The following is a 24,648-nucleotide window of genomic DNA, read 5'->3' as shown; positions in this document are numbered from 1 at the left end:
CCTCCCTCAAGCTGATGAATGTATTGAGTACTGTGGAAAGTGAAACAGCCACAGGGTCACGTTTACTCATGAGTAAGCAAACATGCCTTGGCTTGTGGTCAGGTCAGGCAAAGGGGAATGTGAGGATGCAAGAATGGTCCAAATCTGATAAACATGGAACTCAACAAATGCTCCAGAAGACAGCCTCTCCCCCATCAAAAAGAAAACAGAGGCTTGAGCTGGTAAGGTGAATTTTTTCTGTTTTAGACTTGTAAAGCTGGGTGGGTCCTGATAGTGATATGGTTTAAATATAAGAACTTAAATTGAACTGAGCACTAGGTAGGGCTGAGTATCTTACTGATTTTTTTTCATAAGGGGGGTGTTTTTGCAGGCAGGCCACTTGGTGGAACAGGGCTGGTTTCCCCTTATTTATTTGCTTTTCTTTATTTATAATTATTTACTTTAATTTGCTTGGTGATGTCACTTCTAGCTATGACATTACTTCCAGTGGGCCCTGGGCAGGTTGTCATTCTAAAAAGTGGGTCCTGGTGCTAAAAGTTTGAGAACCACTGCCTTAACTCAAAACGGACCAATGAGACATCCTTGGGGGGGGGGGGCTGACACCCTAATGACAAAAATTGCGGTTTATAGGAATAATACCATCTTGTTATATACCATTTGATGCAGAATTTCACCCATTGTTTGTGGGGAAATATTCACTGCGTTTATTTTCTGGCCATTATTATTCATTTTATGTACTGACTATTACTATCTCCCTGTCTCGCCTACCTCACATGCTTGTTGTGATGACAAAATAATGGGAGGAGCCATGCACACCACCCTGAGCTCCTTGGAGGAAGAGTTGTATAAAAATGTAAAAAAAAATATTTATTTATTTATTTATTATGTCATATGGGGTGACAAAAATATATGGCCCCAGGTGTCACACGACCTAGCTATGCCATTGCAGGTGCCATCTCAGTGCTTTGATAATGCCCTTCATGTATCAAGACCAAAATGTTAGAGAGAGCTGAACTAGTTCAATGTGGTCTTAAAGCCTGTGGAAAGGGATTTTTTTTACTCCATGGTGAAGCAATACTTTACCAAAATGAGGTGTTTCTCTCTTAAAAAAAAAAAATCTTTAGTAGCCTAATCAAGTCTATTTCTGCATTTTTGAATAGAAATACTTTATCAGAAATTAGTTTTGTCAGATTCATTTTAAGCAACAGTTAAGGGGTAGTGGGTCACAGCTTCAGTTCCTTACTCCCCAAATGGTCTGCCATGTAGGTAAAAAATCCTATTAACACAAAAAGCACTACTGCATCTGTTTCATTAGTTTCTTGATTATCCCACTTCTTCTTGACCTAAGAAAGAAGAGAAGTGACTGGATTAAAAGCTCACTTGGGTCTTGATACGGCTGGGATTAGCATCCTGACACACAGCAAAGTTGATCTGAGCATGGCAGCACATAACTGTAGGGGTGGCAGTTCAATATTTTGTCTAAGAACTGTGGTGGACTTCGCCCTTGTGCCAACCTCGTGTGCAACATGCTCCCCCCCCCCCCGCAACACACCGTCCTCCCAGGGGATACTTTACCCAACCTACAGAGCCTCACGCGACATTTGTGAGCACTCCGAAAGCCTTCTGGAGTGCCGCTAATAGTACTTCGGTTTTCTGAAGAAAACCAGAAGTACTGTTTAAGGGTGCTCCAGAGGCCCCAAAAGGCTTTTGGAGCACCTGTGGATGCAGTGTGGGGCTTTGCCTCCTGTGGAACGGCTCCGGAGGGCAGGCAGAAGTGGCAGCAGTGGCGCCTGAGGCTTTTGCCCCCCTGACCTCCCCAGGACTGCCCACTGTCTCAGAATGCTAAAAATCAGCTGCAAGTGGCAGTAATCTTATCTGAAATAAAATTAATTTTAGCCTAGGGCAGCAGAATGCTTGAGGCTATCCTGTACAGAAACCTTTGATGCTCATAAGTCAATAAATAAAAGTCCTTAACATGCCACTTTCCTAAAACAGAAAAAAGCCAACAAACAAGGTGCCTGTGACCCACTAATTGCATGGATGTGGTCTGGGAAGACCAAGGAGCTGTTCAGCCTGCTTCTGCGTACATAAGTTGCAGTGTGAACTGACCAGTGCTGTATATGGGTGCATAGCAAAAAGATCCCCCAAAGTAGTGGGACTTCCATGTAGCTGTTTCTGATTAGAAACACAAACTGAATTAACAGGTATAAATGTCATCTGTTTTTGATGGTGTGACTTTTCTGAAGTTTTTCTTCACACAAGAACCTTATTTCTGCTTATTAAAACACTGAAAAGGGTTTTCACAGTCCCTTTTCAAATGGTGTTACAAGGGAGTCACACGACCTATGCACATGGCAGGCCCTGCACAGTGGCTGCCACACCACCATCCTGCACACTTCTGGAAGGCAGTCAGCCCCTTGAAGGGAGCAACGGACTTCTGGGTGAAGTTGCTTCCCTCGCCCGCCCTGAGAGTGGCACCCTCAGCCGGCATCTCCTGGAAAGAAGCAGGCAGAGGCTTGACGAGGCACCTGCTTCGGGGCTGCTGCTGCTGCTGCACACTCCGCACTGCCACATGGAAAGCTGAGCGTTGAGCTGTGGCCGGGAGCTCCAGAGGGACAGTGCTGGATGAACATCTGGGCAGTGGAAACGGCATCACCACCCCCTTAGATGGAAAGCCATAGACTAGTTTCTTTAAAAGTCTCTCTCTCTATAAAAGAGATACATACACACAGAGAATATAAAAGATACACACACACACACACACACACACACACATACAGAGAGAGAGAGAGAGAGAGAGAGGTATACTGTATTCTCCGTGTGTATATATTATATATATGAATATGGATATATATCCTCTCTATGTATACACACAGAACATATATATGTTTATATAGGAGTATGTATATATATCCTCTCTCTATATATATACTCATACACACAGAACATATATATGTTTATATAGGAGTATGTATATATATCCTCTGTCTATATAGTGAACTATATACCTCAGCTCATCTGAGAAAAGGAAAACTCTGATCCCAAACCTCCACTGCCTTGTGGCTACATCAAGTTATGGAAAAGGCTTCAGGAGTCAACCTTGAGGCAAAATCCAGAGCTGGAGTCCCTGAAGGCAGTTCATGGCTGAACACAGTCACGTGCTGGCAACTCCTGCGACGCCGCTGGAACCAAACGTATTGGCTTCTGCCTTTCCATTGGACCATTTCAGCAACGTGGAGAGGGGGGATAACAGTCTATCCTCCATATCTACTTTACCCGGCTTCGAGCACTGGAGAGGACACTGTTACAGAACCACTATTCAGAGCGCAATACCATAGTCTTCTGAGACTGAAGGATGCCAACATGATGTATATATATCTTCTCTCTATATATATACACACATACACACAGAACATATACAGTAGAACCTCTTTAAGTTGACCACCCAAGGGACTGGAGGAATTGGTCAACATAGGGAGGTGGTCAACATACGGAAAATATGTAATACTGTACTTATAATATTTTTAGAGTCTTTATTACAGATATCATACCTAAATATATACAGTGAAGATATAGAAAAAATGCATTCAGAATTGCATACATACAGTACATATACTGTATGTGAATTATTATTCTTTTTTTTTTAAAAAGAGTCAGTCCTGGTTTGCTGCTTCTTTTTGTGTAAAGATAAGAAGAGAATGTACTATCAATGCTGGCTATCCCATTCAACATGCCTGGATATTTATTCACGGCATATGACTTCAACTGTTTTATCAGATGCCCAACATCCCCTTCCTTTGGAATCTCTGCGTCCATGTCGTCCTTTCTTCTTCCCAGGGTGCGTCCTTCACTTCTCTGCTGGGTTGTATTTCAGACACTATTGCTTGGAATATTGTTTCTGGATCAGGTTCATTGCAGATTCTGCTCTTACATTTGTTACCTTTCATGATAAGGCTTCTATCAGGCATTGCTTTGAAAAAGAGTCTGCACTCATCAGCATTTAAAATGTCATCATCTTTGAAGCCTCTTGCAAAGTCCTGGAACTTAGTAATGAATTCTTCAACAACTTCTTTTGACTCACCACACAAGACTTTCTGGGAAATCTCATGTCACAGTTTAAATTTTTCAAGCCAACCACTTGATGCTTGGAAATCTTCTACCCTAAATTCCTGCGCAAACTTCTTAGCAATTTCTTGGATCATTGGCCCTGAGGTTCTGGCGTTCACTGCTCTCATTTGTTTGAACCAGCATAGTAGCTTCATTTACTTCATCAAGTGAAGTTTTTTTTCTTTTCGGCTGTAGACTCCGTTTTCCTTACTGTATCTCTCAAAATACTCATCTTTGTTTTTTTTGATGTTGCTAACTGTGGTCTTGCTTCCTTGTTCAGTGGGCAGCTTACAGAGTAAATTAATACTCTGTGCAATGGTCGAAGTGGTCAAGATATAACTTATGGAAGTGTTCAATATAGAGAGGTTGGTCTCCCATAGTGTATATGCAGTGTCTGTCCATACTGAGAAAATTAGATCAACTTAAGGAGGTGGTAAATATAGAGAGGTGGTCAACTTTGGAGGTTCTACTGTATATGTTTATATAGGTATATGTATATATATCCTCTCTCTATATATATACTCATACACACAGAACATATATGTTTATATAGGAGTATATATATATATCCTCTATATATATACACACACATATATATGTAGGAGTATGTATGTATATCCTCTCTCTCTCTATACACATACACAGAACGTATATATGTTTATATAGGAGTATGTACTGTATATATATCCTCTCTCTATACATGCATATATGAGGTATGTGTGTATATTCTCTCTCTCCCTATACACAGGCACACGTAGGGAGAGAATGCACGTGTATCCTCTGCGTGTGGAGAGTTCGTGGGTGTCTGGGGCGTGCGGCCCTGCAGGGAGCCACTCCGGGCAGGAGCCCCAGGAGCGCTTGGCGCCCGGGACTGCCGGCACGTGAGCGCTGCACCGCAGCGGCCTCGGAGGGGACGGTGCAGGAAGAGGCTCCGCGGTTCCCTTCGCGCGCCAGGGCTCCCCGCGCCTCCCGGCCGGCTAGGACATCCCCGAGGGAGGAGCCTCGCCGACCCTCCCCTCTCCTCCGCGGCCGATGCATTGTGGGGACTGTAGTCTGGAGCCGGGCTCTGCGCACACGCTTTCACCGCTTGCTCGCTCGTTCGTAGGCGCGGGGCGGGCTCTGGCTCCGGGCCGGCCGCGGGTGGCGCGCGCCGCGGTCCGAGGGGGACGGGGGAGCCCGTCGGTCGGTGCCGCCTGTCCCTCCGGGTCGCCCCAGCGCAGCCGAGAGGGGCGGCCGGCGGCCAATGCGAAATTGGCTGGTGCTTCTGTGCCCGTGTGCGGTGGGGGTCGCGCTGCACCTCTGGCTGCTGCTGCTCAGCTGCCCGGCGGGGGGCCCCGGCAAGCAGCCCCCGGCAGGTAGGTGGGCGCGGGGCGGGCCTCGCCTCGCAGGAAGGGCACACGCCCGCTCGGGCGGGAAGGCGTCGCACCCCGCGCGTGTGCGGGCTCCGTAGGCGGGAAGCGCGGCTCTTCCTTCGCCCCCGCGCTGAGAGGAGGCTCCGCCCTTCCCAGTCCGCGCTGCGCTGCGGGAGAAGGGCGAGGGGCCCCGGAGGACGGGCTGCACTCCTTGCCTCACGCCTGGAGCAGCACTTGCACTGTGGGGCGGGGCAGCCGGAGTCCAGGCCCCTCAGGCTGGAGTGGTGCTCGAGCCCTTGCTGTGATATAGGTGGACGCACACGCACAATGGGAGCCCGGGGCGTGGACAGGGAGCCCCCCGGAACCCTGTCCTCTCACCCCTGCCCCGTAGTGCCCTCCCAGCACTCTTCACTGTAACCTCATTTTTGTTAGGCGGGGGCAGAAAAAGTTCCCCTGAAACCTGGCACTGGTCAAAGCTATTTTAGTGCAATTGCCAAGAACCTGAGCAGGACTGGGACACAGTCTCCAGGCACCAGGGGCAGATCCCATGTTTGTGTTGGGGGGGGGGGAGCATGAGCACTACCAACTCCAAAGCCCAGGTCAACCATGCGGGTAGACCTGGGCTCCTGGCTGAACTTGATGGCCTATGTGGTCAAGGTTTGCTGGGTGGGTTCACTCCTACTTGAGCGTGGAGCCCAGGTCTATCTGGTGGGTAGACCTGGCCTCCCGTCTGGACTTGGAGCCCGGGTCTGCCAGCTCAATGGACCCGGGCCCCCCTCTGGACTTGGAGGCCAGGTCTACCGGCTCAATAGACTCAGGCTCCCGTCTGGACTTGGAGCCCAGGTCTGCAAGCTCAGTAGACCTGGGCTCCCACCTGGACTTTGAGCCAGGTCTACTGGCTCAGTAGACCTGGGTTCCCATTCCAGTCAATCTCACCAGCGCCTGCCCAGTGGGCATTCCCCTGGCACCAAATTTTGCTTCCCAGTCTGGCGGGTGCCCTGCTGGCAGACAGTTTGGGGGGACACGCACCCATGGCCCCCCCTTGGATCCGCCCCTGCCTGGCACCTGACGGGGGACCCCAAATGCCTCTCCCTTTACCTGGTGGTGTTCTGGTCTAGTGGTGGTCAACCTTTTTCATTCTTGAAAGTTGCTGCAACCCCACAACTGAGACTTTGAAATCACATTGGGATCCTGACACCAGTGAAGCACACTGGTCTAGAGTACTGGAAAGAGGGAAATGGCTAAGTTACGCTTTAAACCGAAAAGCAAGGGCACGTGAGAGATGATGGATTGGCTGAAAAAATGGCCCCTCAGGTTGGGGAGACCCTAGGAGAGAAGGATGTGGGGAGACTGAGCCCAGGAGCTGATCAGGACTGTAGAGCTTGTAGTTGTGGCTGAAGAGGCATGGGAAAGGGGATCTTCAACCAGAGGGTAGGAGGACAGCTGTAGGAACGAAGGCTTGAAGACATATTGGATACAGGTTTTCCAGTCTGTTATCACAGAATAAGAGAATGGAGAATCTATGGGAGGAAGGAAGCTGATAAATTGTCTGTCTAGTATTGTAGGACAAGAGAATGGGGAGTAAAAAGGCCCCTCAACCAGAATAAGAAAAAGGTGTTGGGAAAAGTCGGTGTAGAATGTATTTATGAAGAAGTAAGTCCTTGAATTTAGTGAGATTGATTTCTTATGTATATTTTAGAGTTAGAAGGTGATATGTGACTTGTGGCCCTGTTAAGAGGAATCAAGCTAACAGCCACAATATTTAGTATAGGAGAGGAGGGCACAGGTGTGGGAATGGGTCAGTTCTGGGCATTGGAAAGAAGGGTTGGAGATGTTTACATAAAGACTGATCAGCTTGCTAGGCAACTATACTAGACACTGTACGCAATCTTTTCTTATAACGTAGTTTTTTCTTTTTTCAATATGCTTATGGGTCAGAGAGTTAGTGGGATCTCTACAGGCTTGATTCCTCGGTGATCTGCTCTTTTACTCTTTTAATCTGACTACTGTTTTTATGGCCCTGTAGTGTGTTTTTAAATGTTTTTATCTGTTTGTATTAATGTTTTTTAAATTCTATTGTTTTTTAATATGTTGTTAGCCGCCCTGGGTCCCGTTAGGGAGAAGGGCGGGATAAAAATAAAGTTTTATTATTATTATTATTATTATTATTATTATTATTATTATTATTATTATTATTATCTCTAAGGTTCCAATCCTACCCAACTTTCTAGTACTGGTGCAACTGCAATGTAGCCCCAAGGCAAGGGAACAAATGTTCCATACCTTGAGAAGGCTTCAGTAACTGCCCTTCCACTGAAGGGTGCAACGCATGCCCCATTGGCACAGCTGCACCAGCGCTGGAAAATTGGATAGGATTGGACCCTCAGTCCATTGATAAGCAAAGAGTAAGGGAACAGTAAGGCTATGTGACTAAGGGAATAAAAAATGCACTGACAAATTCAGAAAGGACAGGGAGGGGGAGGATTGCAAACTGAGTTATTGACAGAATATCATTTGGTCACCTGCAGGGCTGATCACAAGGAACAGGTTCAGTAAAATTGAGTGCTATAATTATTTGGAAGAAATTTGCCATTAGTCAGTGAACTAATATGTTTGTGTGTCTCTAAGGGCTGTAGGAAGAAAATGGCACAATAAATTAGGTTTCTGCCTTGATAATCCTTTTGCTCTCTTAAGCAACTGTGACACTGTCTTCAAGATCAGGGTCACCCAAGCCAAGGTGGCATGAAATTTAACTGCTTATACCGCAAAATCCATAGTCCACCCCTGCCAGCACTCCACTAACACCCCATCTTCTTTCTCATTCCTTTCTGAATGTCACACACTTTCTTTGTCTTTGGTTTTGCTCTCCTCCTTGGAGATGTGCATCCCCTCCATACACTTCCTGAAGAAGCAGGAAGAGAAGTGAAAGAAAGTGCATGCTTCTCTCTCTTGGCCAGACTGGGCTTGTCTGAGAAAGAGAGCATGGCAATTGCCCAACCTGGAACAGGCTGTTTGCAGGGAAGGAGATGGTGGCAGAAAGATCTCTAGAGGGAGAATGATCCAAATTGCTGCCAATTGCTGCCAACAGTGTTGCTATAGGAAGAGGTGAGTCACTGTTGCTCTGATCCCCTCTTCTCACTCACGTTCAGCAAGCAGGTAGAGGACTGGAATACTGGGTGAGGTGGGTGGGCAAACACAGGGGTACCTCCATCAGTTCGTTGCTCCCTTGAACAGGTGCTCAAGTAGCTGATTCAACTAAGCCTCATGGCTGGCCCAGCCCTGATAAAAAGAATTGCAGAACAAGAGCTGTATGTGTGTGTGTTCACTTTTTTTTTCTGCTGTTTTGAATGTTATTGTTAGTTGCTCTGAGAAATTTATGCCTAACAGGATAGACATTTAAAAATAATGTTCCTTAGAGTGCTGGTGAAATGGTTAGTTTCTGTCATGGAATTGAAGGGATCTGAAAAGGTCTGTGATATCTATTCTCAGACCATGTTTTACCTGGTTCCCCTTCACAAATATAGTTCCTTCTGCCAAGAGCGTAGAAGACTTACCTCCATGATTTGTGCATGCTTAGCTGGGATCTCAGCTGCCTGATCTTGTTTCACTTCCTTTACAGTGATGCACCAAGGCTGACAAGCTGAATATCACCTATAGCCCCACCCTATTGAAATTCCCTGTACAGATGCAGCAGGGCCAGCACAGCTTGTGCTATATCCTGCAGGGGAATTGTGCAGTATGGAGGTACGCCACCACCCGCTCAATTACCTTGCCCAGGAATGGGATATTCGAGACCGACCGAAAGTTATTTAAATTAGTGGGATCCAGGGAGGGCTTCTTCAGGAGGGGGCGAACCATCGCCTGCTTCAAGGCAGGCAGGAGCACCCCCTCCCTCAGAGATGAGTTCACCACCCTCCCCATCCACTTGGCCAGCCCTTCCCGGGCAGCCCTAATTAACCATGCTGGGCACGGGTCGAGCGGGCAAGCAGCAGGTCTCACACTCCAGAGAATCCTGTCCACATCCTCAGGCTCTACAAGCTGAAAAAATCCCAAATAGCAGGATAGACAGGTGCCCCGGGGATATCACTAGACATGCCCACAGCGGCGTCCAAGTCATGCCGAATCTGATCGACCTCTGCAAAATGTTTTGCGAACTCGTCACAGCGAGCCTCCGTGTGCTCCTCCCCACCAGTAGGGGGGGCCAGATGTAAAAGGCTACGGACCACACGAAAGAGCTCAGCTGGATGGTTCTCTGCAGATGCAATGGTGGCAGAGAGGTGCGCCCTCTTAGCTGCCACCACCGCCTTAGAATACGCTCTCAACTGGGCCCTAGCCCATGTACGGTCAGATTCGGTACGAGTCTTTCGCCACTGACGCTCTAGACGTCTGCCTTGCCGCTTCATCATCCGCAGCTCCTCAGAAAACCAAGGAGCTGCTCTGACTCTGCGACTGGGCAGAGGACGCTCGGGAGCGATCTCATCCAGGGCCCTGGCCATCTCCGTATTCCAGAGATTGACCAGAGCGCCGGGTGGATCTCCAGCTCTGTTGCATTACATCAGTGTTGAATTACATCAGGATAATACATGTTAAGTGCTCTGCACTCTCAGAAAGTGCTTACAAATGCAAAACTTTCTTTCTTTCTTTCTTTCTTTCTTTCTTTCTTTCTTTCTTTCTTTCTTTCTTTCTTTCTTTCTTTCTTTCTTTCTTTCTTTCTTTCTTTCTTCATACATTCATACATACATACCCCATCTTTCCTTTGCTGAAAGCAGATACCCAAGGTGGCTTACAATTAAAGATTGTATATTGTCTAATTACAATATAGATTTAAAAAATACAATATACAGAAGAGTAAAAAATAGAAAATATAATACAACAAAAGAAAAAAGAAATACAATGGGGGAACACCAGTGGAGGAGGGCAAAAATAAGGAGCTCAAGGAACTGCTATAGAGGCACAGGAGGTAGACAACCCAAAAGCAAAACGAAACAAAAATGTTTTAAGCATTAAATATCTGCCTCCTGTGCCTCTGTAGCAGCACCTTGAGTTAAAACACATTTTAAAGTGGCTTTACAGTTCTGTATTTAAATTATTCATTCCCATAGTAACCTATAAAGTATAAAAATGATCCGTTTTCACAGATTTTGGATAGCTGAATAAGTTTTGGGTAGCTGAATAAGGGCAGGAATTGCTTCATCAGGAGCCAGATTGGTCTCTTTCAGTTTTGATCCTGTCCCCTGTGCCGCTTGGGGCCAGGACTGCAAAATGCCCCCACCCCAGGCCTGAAACATCACTTCTGGTTTTCAGAGAAAATCAGCCTTCTGAGAGCCGGAGAGGCTGCACACGGCCTCCCTGGACCCCAGTAGGCCTTCTGAGGCTTTCCGGAGGCCTCAGAATGCCTTCTAAGTTCCTATAAAGTGACCTTAAGCAGGGAAAAAACAGGTGGTGAGGGAGGGGGTTGTGGTGGCACCCCCATTGGATGGATCTCCCAGGGCATTTGTTCCTCCAGATCCACCCCAGATACGCCAGTGTTTTCTTTATTGTCTCTGTTCCAGTGGAAAATAAAATCTTATTTCATCTAGCCTTTAATGTTTAAGTTCTGCTTTGTAGGTATGTGTTTTTTTTTAATTGCTATCTTACGTTGGCTTTTGTTCTGCTGGATTTTGCTGTTCTGAGCTAGCTTCAGTATATACATGTGTTTTGTTGTAAGCTGCTTTCATGTTCTGGTGTGTTCCATATTTTATTGATTTTTTTAGCCTTCCTGGGTTCCTCTTCAGGTGGGGAAAAGCAGGATTCAAATGTTGGGCAACCCACTTCTAACCTGTGCTGGCGCAGCCAGGCCACATGGCCTACACTGAATCCTACGCAGGTTAAGAGGTGACTGGAGGTAACCTAAGACTAAGGGGATATTTTCCCTCTTACCCCAAATAAAGCCCCAGCCATACCTATAGGGGATCTGCACCAAGTATTTAGCTGACGCAAATCCAGAAAGCCTGGTGTAACATTGTGCCGGCCAGGAGGGGGTTTAGGTTACAGCGTGTGCTGCCGCCACCTATTCCACCCCCTTCTTGGACCCAATTCCTCCCCATTCCACCCTCCTGCCTAATCCCCCCTGCCTCCAAACTGCCACCCTCTCCTACCCTCTGCACCGACTGGCGCACACTTACCTATGCTGGCCGATGCTGGGGTGGGATGTAGCTCCAGCAGGCCACTGCATGCCTTAGGGCCGCCACTGCTGGCTCTCAAGTAGCCACAAATGTGCTTTATGGCATGTTTGCAACACTTGGAGTTTGCACAAGGAGGGCTGTGTTGGCCCAACCTAAGTTTAGGATTGTGCATATAAGGAATTCTTGCCCCTAAGCAAAGCAAGATAGCCATGTTACTGTGGAGCATCACCTAAGCCATTATATCTAGAATATACAATGTACATTTCTGGATCTTTGGGGACGAACTAAAATTAGACTTCTGAAATTACCTCTTCTGCCTTACGTGCAGCAGTTGTTCTAAACTATCCTGGCATTTACTGGATTTATCATCTTAAATTTTTGGATTTGTTCTCAAATTAAGCAAACTGAAATGAAATGGATCCCTTGCCAATGCTAAATATAGATCTGAGTCTTTCCTGTTGTAGAATGGTTGATTGGAAATAGATCTTGGATATGTAGTGTCCATCTTTCCCTATTGAGCTTGGGATTCATGTTTCATCTGGGAAATTGTCTTGGTTTAACGGAAATACTGTTTACTGGTTGGCTTATTTTTAGTGAGCTTCTTGCCATTAATAATTGGATACATATATGCATAGCTAAGAATATGTAAAAAGTGAACCCAGTATTTAAATCTCACAGTCTCCTTGAAATGTTCAGAAGACAGTCTGCCTGTACTGTGCCAGTAGACTGAATGAATGATTATCCTGATCATGTTATATATGCTTTGAATCATATGTAAGGCATACCAATCATTCTAGGATGCAGTTTTTTTAAATTTATAAAATCTGAGAAATATTTTGTTGAAAAGTAGTATAAAAATATAGTAAATAAAGTGTTTTTTTAAAGAGAGGAAAGCATGCCATGCTATACTGCAATAAAATCAATTGATGTGCACCCAAAGTCTTTCTGTTGGTGCCATTTAAGCTATACCTGTGCCAGTCTTTCAGCTCGCCAAATCTGTGAAATTGCATTTCCAAATTCATTCCCACTCAAAATTTTGAAAATGATTTTCTCCACAAATAATTTTATAATTCATGCAACTTTTAGTTTTTAAAGAAACAACTGCTCCAGTTCTGTTTCTGTTTCTTTACCATTTGCTCTTTCTCCATGTGGTTTTGAATGCCCTGCTTACAGTTCTGACCAGGGTACTTGTTTGTTTGCTTTTCTAATAAGGCATTAATTTATACTTCCTAGGTCTACTGGCTTTTTTTCCTCACTGGAAACCAAAACATTATGATGTCATCGTAGGGGTTCTGTCTGCACGACACAATGATGGATTGCGGAATGCTATAAGGAACACTTGGTTCAGGCATTTGAAGCAACATCAAGGACTGAGCCAACGGTAATTCCTAGTACTTATTTGCCCCTCTCCCACAAAGCCCCCAACCTAGTATCAGTGTGTTTATGAAAAGCTGCCACTGGCTTAATTGGAATTCGTTCAAAGTATTTTTAGAATCAGTTGGGGTGGGGGAAAGTTCTATGAGCGTTCTGGACTTCTAGTGCATCCCCCTGAATGCTGTTAAAAGAAATGTTCTGACCTAAATTAAAAATATTCATCTGCTTGACAATGCTTTCTTGATCTTTATAATGAACGTCTCACTGTACTGTTCTGTAGTTGGGAATATTCCAAGATGACACTTTGTTAAACATTAATGTTGAAGAAGAAATCTGGCAAATACCCTTGTTTTGTGCTAATGTTACTGACTTTTAATCAACAATGCTAATGATTACTAATCCTTTATTATGTGGAAGACCTTAGAGGATCACTTCTCTTATCTTGCTATTAATCTGTAACAAAGGTTGCTGTGTGTTTTCATCTCCAAATAAGTGACGGGCATTAGAGAAGTACCATTCCATACAGAAACAAAATACAGGTATGCATTGCTTGATGAAGGGGATATGTTTCCTGAAGATAACTGACTGTCGGTAACCGATGGTGTTGAGCAACATACAAGCCAGATAAGCCTGCCAAAAGCTCTCCAAAATTGCACAGCCTCCCCGCTCATGTACCTCAAAGTGCTACTGAAAGTGCTCAGAAAGTCTTCCCTGCTGCTCTCTGGCTGGAAATTGCCCCAGCAGGCATCGCGATGGGCTGACAACAAACTGGAATGCTGCCCTTCAGCTGGCTCTGCACAAAGCCTGTTGGAGCCATTTCTGGCTAGCAAGTAGCAGGGAAAGCTTTTGGAGGGCTTTTGGGTGTGTGAATGGTGGCAGCGGGGTAGTTTTGGACCATTAAGTAACTGTTGTATATGCAGTCCATCAGTGATCGGCACGCCACTAAGCGATGCACACCAGTACTAAAAGAGAGGTCTTGAGAATCCTCCTGTTTCCCCTTGTAGCCTTTTGTAAAGGACAGAGGTATTCAGGTGTGCTGTGATGATGATCCTAACTGTGGTGTTTGCTCTTCCAAACAAATCCCAGATTACCTGATATATGGAAAACAGATGTTTGCCCTTAGAATTCTGAAGGTGGTGGTATGGATATCAATAAGTGTTGTTCATAGCATTTTAGTGGCCTTGTAAAGTTTATTAATTTTAGTGCCCTTAGAATTCTGAAGGTGGTGGTATCGATATCAATAAGTGTTGTTCATAACATTTTAGTGTCCTTGTAAAGTTTATAATTGGTGCACATGGATGTGATGTACCTCTGGAGGATAGAGAAGATCCTTACTCTTGCAGACTTCTGAACATCACTAACCCAGGTATGAATTTAAAGCCTTAAAAATATTTTTGCACGTTGCTTATATCTGCTAATGGTTAATAAGTCTTGTACTGTAGTTGCCACAATTCATTACCCATTGGGGTACAATAACAATAAAAAATGATGAAAGGGAGAGCCAGATATTTTTCAGGCAGAAGGACAGGTTTAGTAATTTGATCACTTCCTTATTTGTAGACTTTTCCAGAAGTAGTCTACAATCCCACCCTCCCCTTTTATTTAATACAATGCAAGAAATAAGTTGGATGTACTTCCATGTAAATGTGTAGAGGATTAAGGTGTGTTTCTAAGTATATCATTTAGAAGCACGTCACTGTGCTTGCCAGTTGTGATAATTAATATGAAGACATTCCATGCCTTGTGTATTCCACAGTGATTTGATCTTGATTGTTTTCTTCTCACTATAGATGAGTTTGTGTTGCACTCTTTGTTAATTTTCTTAATAGTTCTGAATCAAGAAATTGAAGCATTCACTTTGCCTGAGGATGATACTTCAATGCTCTCTGAAGACAAAGTTGTCAGTGTGCATTTCAAAGTCCTTTACCCGATTGTCATCACCAGTCTTGGGGTGTTCTACGATGCTAAGGGTGTAGGATTCCAGAGAAACATCACAGTGAAACTATACCAGGCAGAACAGGAGGTATGCTGCTGTAGTTTTCTTAATGTACTGTACTAAATTTGTGGACATTTTAGGCAAGTGGAAGATGCACATGGATTGAAGGAGACTCAACTGATCTCTATGAAAAATGAACATGTGACCTGGGCCATAGTACTGTAGTATGCAATCTTTTTGGCAGTTGTCAACTGTTACCCTGCACATGCCTGATCTCATCTGATCTCGGAAGCTAAGCAGGGTGAGGCCTGGTTAGTACTTGGATGGGAGACCGCCTGGGAATACTGGTGCTGTAGGCTTATACCATAGTCTTTCAAGACTGAAGGTTGCTAACCATTTTTCTTAAAGCCTGTTTGATATTCTTGGGTTGGGGGTATTGGATGATTATGATTGTTTTATTTTATTGTTTTGTGTGTGTTTGTGTGTTCTGGATGTTTGTTTGTTTGTTGTTCTGTATTTCCGTTATCTATGCCAATAAAGGTCTTATGTATGTCTGTATTCTTGGGCAATTAGAAATTATCAGATAGTATTGCTGGGGATGGATGCAAGTTAAAGAAGTAAAGAGGAAAAACAAATATTGCATAACGATGGTGCACAGTATATTGAGGGAGTTGATTAAGATATGCATTAATGTCAAAGAAGAAATTTTGGTAGCAAAACAAGGGAGGTAAATTGAGTAGGGTTGTCTGCTAATTTTATTGACTCTTAAAGTAATATTTCTTCATCTTTTATTCTGAAGTAAGCCTTTAGAAGAATATTCTTCTGTGATCTTTTAGCAGCCTCATGTCTTTGCTATAAAACAGAGGTGTCCAAAGTTTTTGGCAGGAGGGCCACATCATCTCTCTGACACTGTGCTGTGGCCGGGGGGGGGGGGGAAATTAATTTACATTTAAATTTTGAATAAATTTACATAAATGAATATATTAAAGATGAACTTATATGAATAAATGAACGTCTTGCAATAGCTCAAGGCCTATAAAAGGCCTTGCACAAAGCAAAGCTGGCATTTTCTTTGCTGCCGCTACTGCATCACAGACGTGAAACAGCAAGCAGTGGAGGGAGCCCTCATCCCACAGCTCACAGGAGAGGTCAAACAGTCGCCCTCATGCCGAGAGCAGTTGCGTCGGGCTGGAGTGGGCTCCAACAAATCTCTGGAGGGCCAGAGGCTTATTGTAGACTGGGGGCATTGAGAGGCCTCGAGGGCCACAAGTGGCCCCAGGGCTAGGGTTTGGGCACCCCTGCTATAAAAGAAAGAGACTCTTGACACAATTACATAATTAGACAGGTGTAAGGTGTTTTGCTGACCTCCATATCACAGAGAAAGGGGGGATCTTTAAGTTGCTGCTGCTCCAAGGTTGTGGTGGTACTTGAGTGCTTGCCTGCCTGCTCTTCCTCGCATTGGGCAGCATGTGCTGCTGCCCGCCCACCCACCCTCCCTCCCTCCCTCCCTCCCTCCTGCGGGCGGCATGTGCCCCTGCCCTGTTGCCCTCCAGCGGCAGGTGCTGCTGCTGCTTCCTGCCTGCCTGCGTGCCCACCCCCCTTTGTGCGCGCTCTCCTGCTTCCTACTGTCCAGTCTTCCCCTGCTGCCTGCATGCTGCTCATGGACCAGGCAAGGAAAGTCGGGCCCGCTATAAAAGGCCCTGCGCATGTGCTGGGCTCATCTTTCATTCACTACTGCTGAGCTTTGCAAGTGCGAAGCTCAAGGCAGCGAGGGAAAGCCAGACACAGAGCTCGTGCATTGGGCCAGTGCAGGCTGCGGTGAATTTTGAGTGCCCATTGGAGATGGGGGAGTCCCCCAGGGGATGGGCAGTGCCCCTGGGCCATAAGTGGTCCACTGGCTGGAGTTTGAGCAGCCCTAGAGGTCTGGCGCTGTCCCCGCTAAATGTAAAGATACCCTTTTTTGCCGTTGGCATCACAATCCTGGAGGTACTGCCATGACATTGTGATGCCCCATAAGGGGGCAGTGACTGGACTTCCCTGGTTGCGGAATTGTGATGTCCCTGTTAGGGAACCTCTGCTGTAGCCAAATCAACCATGGTGAATGTGCCAAGAGGGAGTGTGTGACCGCCCTTAGGCCATTTATGCCCAATGTTGCATATACGGAACAGGGTTCAAATGTGTTCAACTGTGGGCTGGACAGAAATGGGTTCATAACCTGAGGTTGTTAGCCAGGCTTTACCTTAGGATTTGGATGCTAGGTGTTAGTATCGCTGGAGCTCTTGGGGAGGGCTTCATGGCCCAGTGCGCTAGCTCAAAGTCATGTCCTTTGTTTACCAGTCTGAAGAAGGTCAACCACAAAAGTAGCAAGGTTACAGTGACTTAGCAGTCTCTTCAAGTTGCTGAGGCATCACAGCAGCTCCTGAGGTGATAGAAAGGTCCATTCCAGGGGAAAATATGTGGAAAAATGAGGGAATAATGGGGATTTTCATGCAATACAGGAAAGGGGCTTCCAAACTTAAATTTTTTATGTAGATTGCAATCTTTTTCACAATTTTTATGTAGATCAGTCTACATCAGGGGTGTCCAAACTTTTTGGCAGGAGGGCCACATCTCTCTGACACTGTGTTGGGTGCTGAATTAATTTACGTTTCCAATTTGAATAAATTTACATAAATGAATATATTAGAGATGGAACTTGTATAAATGAATGAAGGTCTTGCAATAGCTCAAGGCCTATAAAAATACTTGCACAAAGCAACGCTAGCCTTTCCTTCACTGCCACTGCTGCATCACAGATGTGAAACAGCAAGCAGTGGAGGGAACCCTTGTCCCACAGCTCATGAGAGAGGTCAAACAGTCATCTTCACACTGAGAGCAGTTGTGTCAGGCCAGCATGGGCTCCAGCAAGTCTCCGGAGGGCCAGATGCTCATTGGAGACTGGGGGCTCCCTGCAGGCCAGATTGTGAGTCCCTAAGGGCTGCGAGTGGCCCCCGGGCCGGGGTTTGGGCACCCCTGGTCTACATAATCTACAATCTACATTGTGTAGATCAATCTAAGGCTCCCGGGTGAGTTGCTTGTTCTCCTCTAGTGCAGGGCTTTGTTTCCATGCTTGCTTCATCTGGAGCTATTGCTTTACTGCAGTGGTTCCCAACCTTTAGGAGCCCATGAACCACTCAGAAAAAAATTAATTGGAATTGTTGTGGACCACATACAGCCTAACTGTGGGTGGGTGGTCCATTCTCTGTCCTCTCTGGTGGTCCATATGGGAGCACTCTCTCAGTGAGACACTGGAGGTGATAGAACATGATCTTTTTTTCCCTGAGACCTAACATCAATCTCCTAGTTAAGGCATGCACGCGCACACATTCTCTGACCTATTCCAAGCCATTCTTGAATTTTTGGCCAAACCGATTCAACTGTTTTCTTACTTTCACTTTTGCTTGTATTGTCAAAAAGCACCTCCTTGATTTTTTTGTGTGCAATTTGCTTAGCTGTTCAACAGTTAGTCTCATCACATATTTAAGTTTCAGCATAAATATTGAAGACTGCAAAAAATAATTTTCCATCTAATTTTTAGCATACCAGTATATTTCTAAAAAGTAGATAAATGTATGTTTCCTGGTTGAGACATAATGCAAAATTATGCTTTTCTGTTATGTCTGAACTAGCCCATAATAGCTTTGATATTTGGGAAAGTTTTGTGAGAGTACTTCTGTGTCATAAATGTGGAAAGCAACTTGTCACACAACTTTGTAATTTCACAGTGCAAATGTTTGAGGCTAAAGCTTAATGAACTTGAACTGAACTATTTTCATTAGCAGAGGGTGTTCATTGCATATCATAGTTAAACTATTGGAGTCTGTGGCATGGTACTTGGCTGAACCACTTGATATATTTCTTTCACATCTCAAGAATGTCACGCCATTTTTGCCCAACATTGCATATACACAACAGGAATGAAATGTGTACACCTGTGGGCTGGGCAGAAATAGGTTGATTCAGTATGGGTGGGTGTCCACGAATCTACATCTCTACCTTCTGGGGTGAGAGCTCCTGGTACGTTGCTGAATGATGCACTCAGCAGCACACAGATCTCGATCCACCAAGCTCTCTTCTATTCTGGTTTGGAAAAGTTAAGAAACAGTAGGAGGCATTTCTGAGCAGTGGGAGGGACTCCTGCTGTTCTTACATGTCCATAACTCAGAACAAATGAGGGGAGAAGCCTCTGCATGTGCCAGAGAAGTTAGAAAGGGGCAGTGGCAACCTCAAAGAACAGTTGGCTAGCAAGTCAAGCCAGCATTTGTGGGCCCTTGAGTGTGATTGCTTGCCACTCACTACCACAGCCAGTTTCAGAATGTTGAAGTGAAATAAAAGGCTGTGTGTTGTTGGATTAAAGATTGGTATTATGGCAACATATTCTAAATGAAAGGGTAGACTATTTCCCTCAAGTTGCACTCAAAATATATCCTGAACTGGAGGGCCATGGGTAATTTGCATGCATTTAATTTGGTTTAGATATCTATACCATGGACCTTGCAGATGTCCCTATGCTTCTTATCATACGTGGCCTGTCATATTTTTATTCCCAAATTGGTTCCCTTAAGTGTGGAAGGAGTTGGATGAAGTCCTGAAATCTTAATATAGGAGCTTGTAAACATAATGGAGCTTGATATAGGAGGTTGTAAACATAAAGTGTTTTCCTTGCCTCTTTGTTTTCTGTTCTTCAGCAACTGTGAGGTAAGGAATCTTTAAAAGCTGGAATTTTATCAAAAGCATGCAAGTGATTGCATGTTCTCCCTTGTCCTTTAAAACTCTTGTATCTTTTGCAAACCAGCAAATGTTGTTGACTTGTATGGCTTACAAATGTGTTGCTTGTTGTTTTCATAGGAGGCACTCTTCAGTGCTCGTTTTAGTCCACCTAGCTGTGGAGTGCAAGTGAACAGACTTTGGTACAAACCTGTAGAACAGTTCATTCTGCCTGAGGTATGTGTAGCATCTAAATTGGGCGTATATAAAACTTAAATCTTTCCAATGGATTGTTTTTCATCTATTCAAATTGGTTCAGTCTTTTCTTGTGGTTATTAATGGCTTTGAGATTGTGATATATAATATCTTGAATATTAGGCACTAGCATACATTTATTTTTGCTGTTTAAAGCTTTCATCCAGCTGTTCTGTCAGTAGCTAAGATCTTCTTAAGATCATAATGATGTATGTGTGTGTGTGGGGGGGGTAGCATTGCAAGCTTTCATGAGAATTGTCCTCAGGTCTTGGTGTAGAGGCAAAAGCTTAAACTGGTAAAGACAACCTTTGTTCATGGGATGAAAAGAGGAAGCATTAGCAGATCTTTATATTGCATATCGTAATTTTCTGGATCTGTATTGCTAATACATTGGAGAGTGGATAGACTGGTCCAGAGAATAGCATGAGAACCTTAGAACCTTCAAAATTCTAGCACTACGGAGAGTCCTAGAGCAGAGTTCCATGTATTTTTTATCTGTAAAATTGGAATATTAGCCCTAAGATGAGCATCAGAAGTGAGAATGAACAAGATCAGAAGCAGTAATGTTGTTTTCTTAACACTGTGTAAGTGAGTTTTCAGTGAATAGAGATGTGTTCAAGAAAAGGGAAACGGACATGTAATTTCACTATTAGGGCCATACATTACCAAGTTCTGTGTCCAAGTTAACATGAAATCAGAAGTAGAGTATGGGTTTTTATTATATTGCTGTGAAATCAGAATTACTTGGCATCTTGTTTGCATGCACATTGCTGTGTTTGTAGGAAGACACTCAAGTGTAGGCTCATTACACATTCTGGTTTCTTGTTAATTCCTCCATAGTAGTGCCACTGAAATCCCGATTGTGAACTACTCATGGAGAAAGAAAGCAAGTTATAACCTTTACAAAGAGAACAGCACTAATGTGTTCTTAGGTTGTGAGAAGGTAGAAAGGGTTATCCACTGACTAAAACAAGGTTTCTTCTACATGTGTAAGGATTCATTGTTTTATTTATCTTGCTATTTGTCTCCCACACAACCACCTCTCTTCCTGAAATTCCTGTGGAATTATCTCCTTCATTTGCACTCTAACTTTATTACTAAGGGCGCAATCTAAACCTGTGCTGGAGCAGGCAAGCCAGGAGGCTTGCGCTGCATCCAACATACGTTTGTTGGCTGTAGCGGCTCAGCCAGAGGCAAGGGGAAGGTCTTCCCCTTACCCCTGGGTAAGGGCTGCGGGCCCCAATGGGTCTCCTCGGACCTGCGCCACCTCCAGAGGTAGCGCAAGTCAGAGGAGAGCTGAGCGGCTGGAAGCCGCTCCATTCACCCTGGGGACAGGGGTTGGGCTCTGGCATAACTGCCCATGTGCGCCCGCCCCCAGGGCCACCCATCCCCCGCCCAGAAACGCCCCCTCCCGCCTCCTCTCCACTCCCCACCACGCCTACATTTGAGCCTTGTGTCGGCGTGGGCGTCTGTCAGCCTCCACACGTCGGCGCATCTACATGCGCTGATGCGGCTCCCTCCCATGGAGGTGCAAACGTGCTTTACGGCTCGTTTGCGACCCTCCAGGGCCACCTATGCCGGCATAACTGCCAGTTAGGATTGTGCCCTAAACTGGTGTAATAGAAAAGCTCTTAATACAATATGTTTTTACAATAATTGATGTGTATTAGTGGCATTCCAATATGTTAGTACAGTACATTTGTACATGTTTTGAATATAGAAACATGAAAATCTTTTAAATTAAAAACTATTTTAAATGTGTGCCAGGGTTTTTGAGAACAGCAACATTAATTTTCCTGTGGAAAACTATATTCTATTGAGTAGAAATTTGCCTTACAGAGTACCAGTTCTGGACACAAAAGGCATTGTTGTAAATGGACAGCTTCAAAGCTTTCTCATTGGTCGGAGGAGTGACAACTGCTGTGCTTCAGTGGTATAGTAGGTGTTGGATTCTGAGAATGGGGGTTAGAGAGAGGATAGCAGATGAGAACATGGTAGAGGGAAGGCATATGTTTGAGGTTTTAATTTAGTAACATGATGAATGGTAAATATTTATATCAATAGGGTGATATTTAATATTTTCCTATATGACAGAGCCCAGTAGAGAATGTGTGCGTTTGATTAAATCAAACATAGTTAAATATATTTATGTAATTCAGATTTTTGAAAAGGAGCTGAGAATAGTGATACATGTTTTAAAAAATGATTTGAATTACTGGGTTTAAATACCTTGAGCTTTTATTTAAAAGATGGTTTATAGATTTTTTAAAAATACCAGTCAATTGTAATAAATAGCATGCTGTCTACTTCAGACTGCTTCACACATCACATATTTATGAATAATACACACAGTCTTTAACATCTACCTGCAAAACATGTTATGTGCAAGTGGCAAATGCATAAATCTTACAGACATACATGCGAGAGACTTGGGATTGTCTGTGGCTCCCTTTCATGTATGCACAAATTGGCAAACACGTACACAATATTTGTCTCTGTGTAAATTAGGAAGAGGTCCTGCTAGTCACTGGAATTAATCTAGAAAATAATCTGAAGAGTGGGAATCTGGCAGTTACCACCCTTGTCTTGAACTCCTTCATGAGATTTTAATGGGGCTGATCAGAAATTACAGAATATAGTCAGAGGTGGGCCGCTATCTGTGCTTGGGTGTGCATTTGGGGAAGATCACATTCTGCCTGTGAGCATCTTGTTGCAGTTAAGGATGCTGATTACCCACAAACAGGTATGGCCCAAGGTCTTTGGGCACCTAAAGTGAGGTGCCAAGTGCTGCCCGTGCAACCTCTTGCCTGCCAGCACACAGTGGCAGTTTGATGCTCCCACTCCCCTTCATCCTGCAGGATTTTTGTTGGTTACTCCTCTTCCTTTTCCTCTTCAAATACAAGATGAGGAAGAGGAGTAGATATTTGCACTGCTGAGTATATGAGATCACTGTAAGGCAGAGGTTTTCAGACTGGGGCATCACTATGCCCCAGCCTGTGGGTCCTGGCCTCTTTACCCTTAAGGGATGGGGGCAACCAGGAGGCAGGGAGGAGGCAGCGGCGCGATCCCCAGGATCGCGCCACTCAGGGGGCTGCAGGGGCTTGGCTGTACTTACCACAGCCTCCTGCAGCCTCCTGGGGGTGCAGGGAGCCCTGCACAACTGTCTGCAGGGCTCCCCGATGCTTCCGAAGTGAAAGTGGGGCGATCACACCCCGCCTTCGCTAAACTGAAAGTGGAGCATGATCACTCCACTTTCACTTCTGATGGGGCTGCAGGGACTGGGGTGCACCCACCAGTCCCTGCAGCAGCCTTTCCGGGGTGCGGGGAGCCCTGCGCAAGCCTCTGCAGGGCTTCCCAGGCCAGGGAAAGTGAAAGTTGAGCGATTGAGCTCTGCTTCCAGTTTTGCGGAGGCAGAGCACAATAGCTCCACTTCCACTTTCCTAACCTGGGGAGCCCTGCAGGCACTTGCGCAGGGCTCCCTGCATCCCAGGAAGGCTGCTGCAGGGACTGGTGGGTGCACCCCTGTCCCTGCAGCCCCCCTGAGCGGCACGATCCTGGGGATCGCATCGCTGCCTTCCTCCCGCCCCCACTACCTCCCTCCCCTCCCTTGCAAGAACTTACTGCGGGTTTCAAACTCCTGGAGAGTTTGAAAACCATCGCTGTAAGGTAAGCCAGGTAGGGTGGTGGTGAGGTAGCCACTGCCCTGATGATCTGCTCTCTGAGATGACTGCCTCAATTCACCTCATTGCAAGACTGTCTGAAAGGCCTGGCTTAACATACTTTAGGTTTGCTCCTCCCTGCCTTCTAAGAGTAGGCCATGGAGACCTTGCTTAGGCTTTCTTTTGTGAACAATGAAGTGACTGGGTGGTGGGGCTGTCAGTCCTTTTGTACCTTCACGCTGTTGGAATCAACTTTTTGTGGATGTCCATGTCAGCCCACCATCCCAGGTATTCAGAAGATACTACAAAAACGTTTTTATTCAGATAATTAGTGCATCATGTAAATTGTCAATATTTTATCTGTCTGTGAATCTTTATTTATGAACTTTATTGAGGCTAACTGAAATTTTGAGAGAAATAGATGAAAGAAAAATTGCAAAATAAATTGATCACTCTGTGGATAATGACCATGTATTTTCTGGGTTGAAATACAGCTTTCCTTTTGATACCCTTAAGAATTATGGGGAGTGGGATTTGGGATCACTTCATTGTCAGACCAGATTGATTCTGTTCTTGAAAGCTTCACAATGATTACGAATGGGAGCTTGCAACAAAATAGCTGAAGACATAAAATTTCTGAGTTCAGGTTTCAGCAAGAATTTATTTGTCCCTGACTCAGCCATGTTTATTGTGCATTTATTTATGAGAAATAGGCAGGTGAGGCTTGGAACTCCTGGACATTTTAAAGAGAATTGCACAATGTCAATACACCTGTTCAATTGCATCTATAAATGTAAAGTATCTTGGGTTGCAATAAGCATGGCATTTAACCTCATTAATCTCATAGTTATGATATAGTCTTGGATGAATCCCAAATGCGTTTTTTTCAGCGCTTTTAGGTGGGAGGTTTTATTGATCAGCTTGGAAAAAGAAGACCAGTGGCATTGGTCTTCAACTAAACTTGCTTATATGCTTTTCAGTCGGAAAAGGAACACTTCATTTCAATGGAAGCTTGCATACAATGTTTAAAATCACAGATCTGTTAAGTTTCACAA

General features: G+C 44.9%; 1 protein-coding gene and 1 pseudogene across 3 annotated transcripts in view; both read left to right on the top strand.

Annotated features, from left to right (window-relative positions):
• Positions 1-5,224: 5,224 nt before the first annotated feature.
• Positions 5,225-24,648, top strand: part of B3GALNT2 (beta-1,3-N-acetylgalactosaminyltransferase 2) — a 35,948-nt gene continuing 16,524 nt past the window's right edge. For 2 of the 3 annotated variants that reach the window (XM_066617032.1, XM_066617023.1), the window contains exons 1-4: positions 5,258-5,462; positions 12,857-13,004; positions 14,263-14,363; positions 14,827-15,020. In XM_066617032.1, coding sequence (XP_066473129.1) covers positions 5,351-5,462; positions 12,857-13,004; positions 14,263-14,363; positions 14,827-15,020 — 555 coding nt within the window. In that variant the 5' untranslated portion in view covers positions 5,258-5,350. Of the gene's footprint in view, positions 5,463-12,856; positions 13,005-14,262; positions 14,364-14,826; positions 15,021-19,820; positions 19,917-24,648 lie in introns of all 3 variants that reach the window. The other variant, XM_066617039.1, reaches the window with a different exon arrangement.
• LOC136637099 (5S ribosomal RNA) lies at positions 15,180-15,292 on the top strand (annotated as a pseudogene).

The sequence above is a fragment of the Tiliqua scincoides genome, chromosome 1, assembly GCF_035046505.1.
Source record: "Tiliqua scincoides isolate rTilSci1 chromosome 1, rTilSci1.hap2, whole genome shotgun sequence".
Classification (NCBI taxonomy): domain Eukaryota; kingdom Metazoa; phylum Chordata; class Lepidosauria; order Squamata; family Scincidae; genus Tiliqua; species Tiliqua scincoides.
Note: the sequence above shows the minus strand (reverse complement) of the source record. Positions and strands in the feature narration are given on the sequence as shown.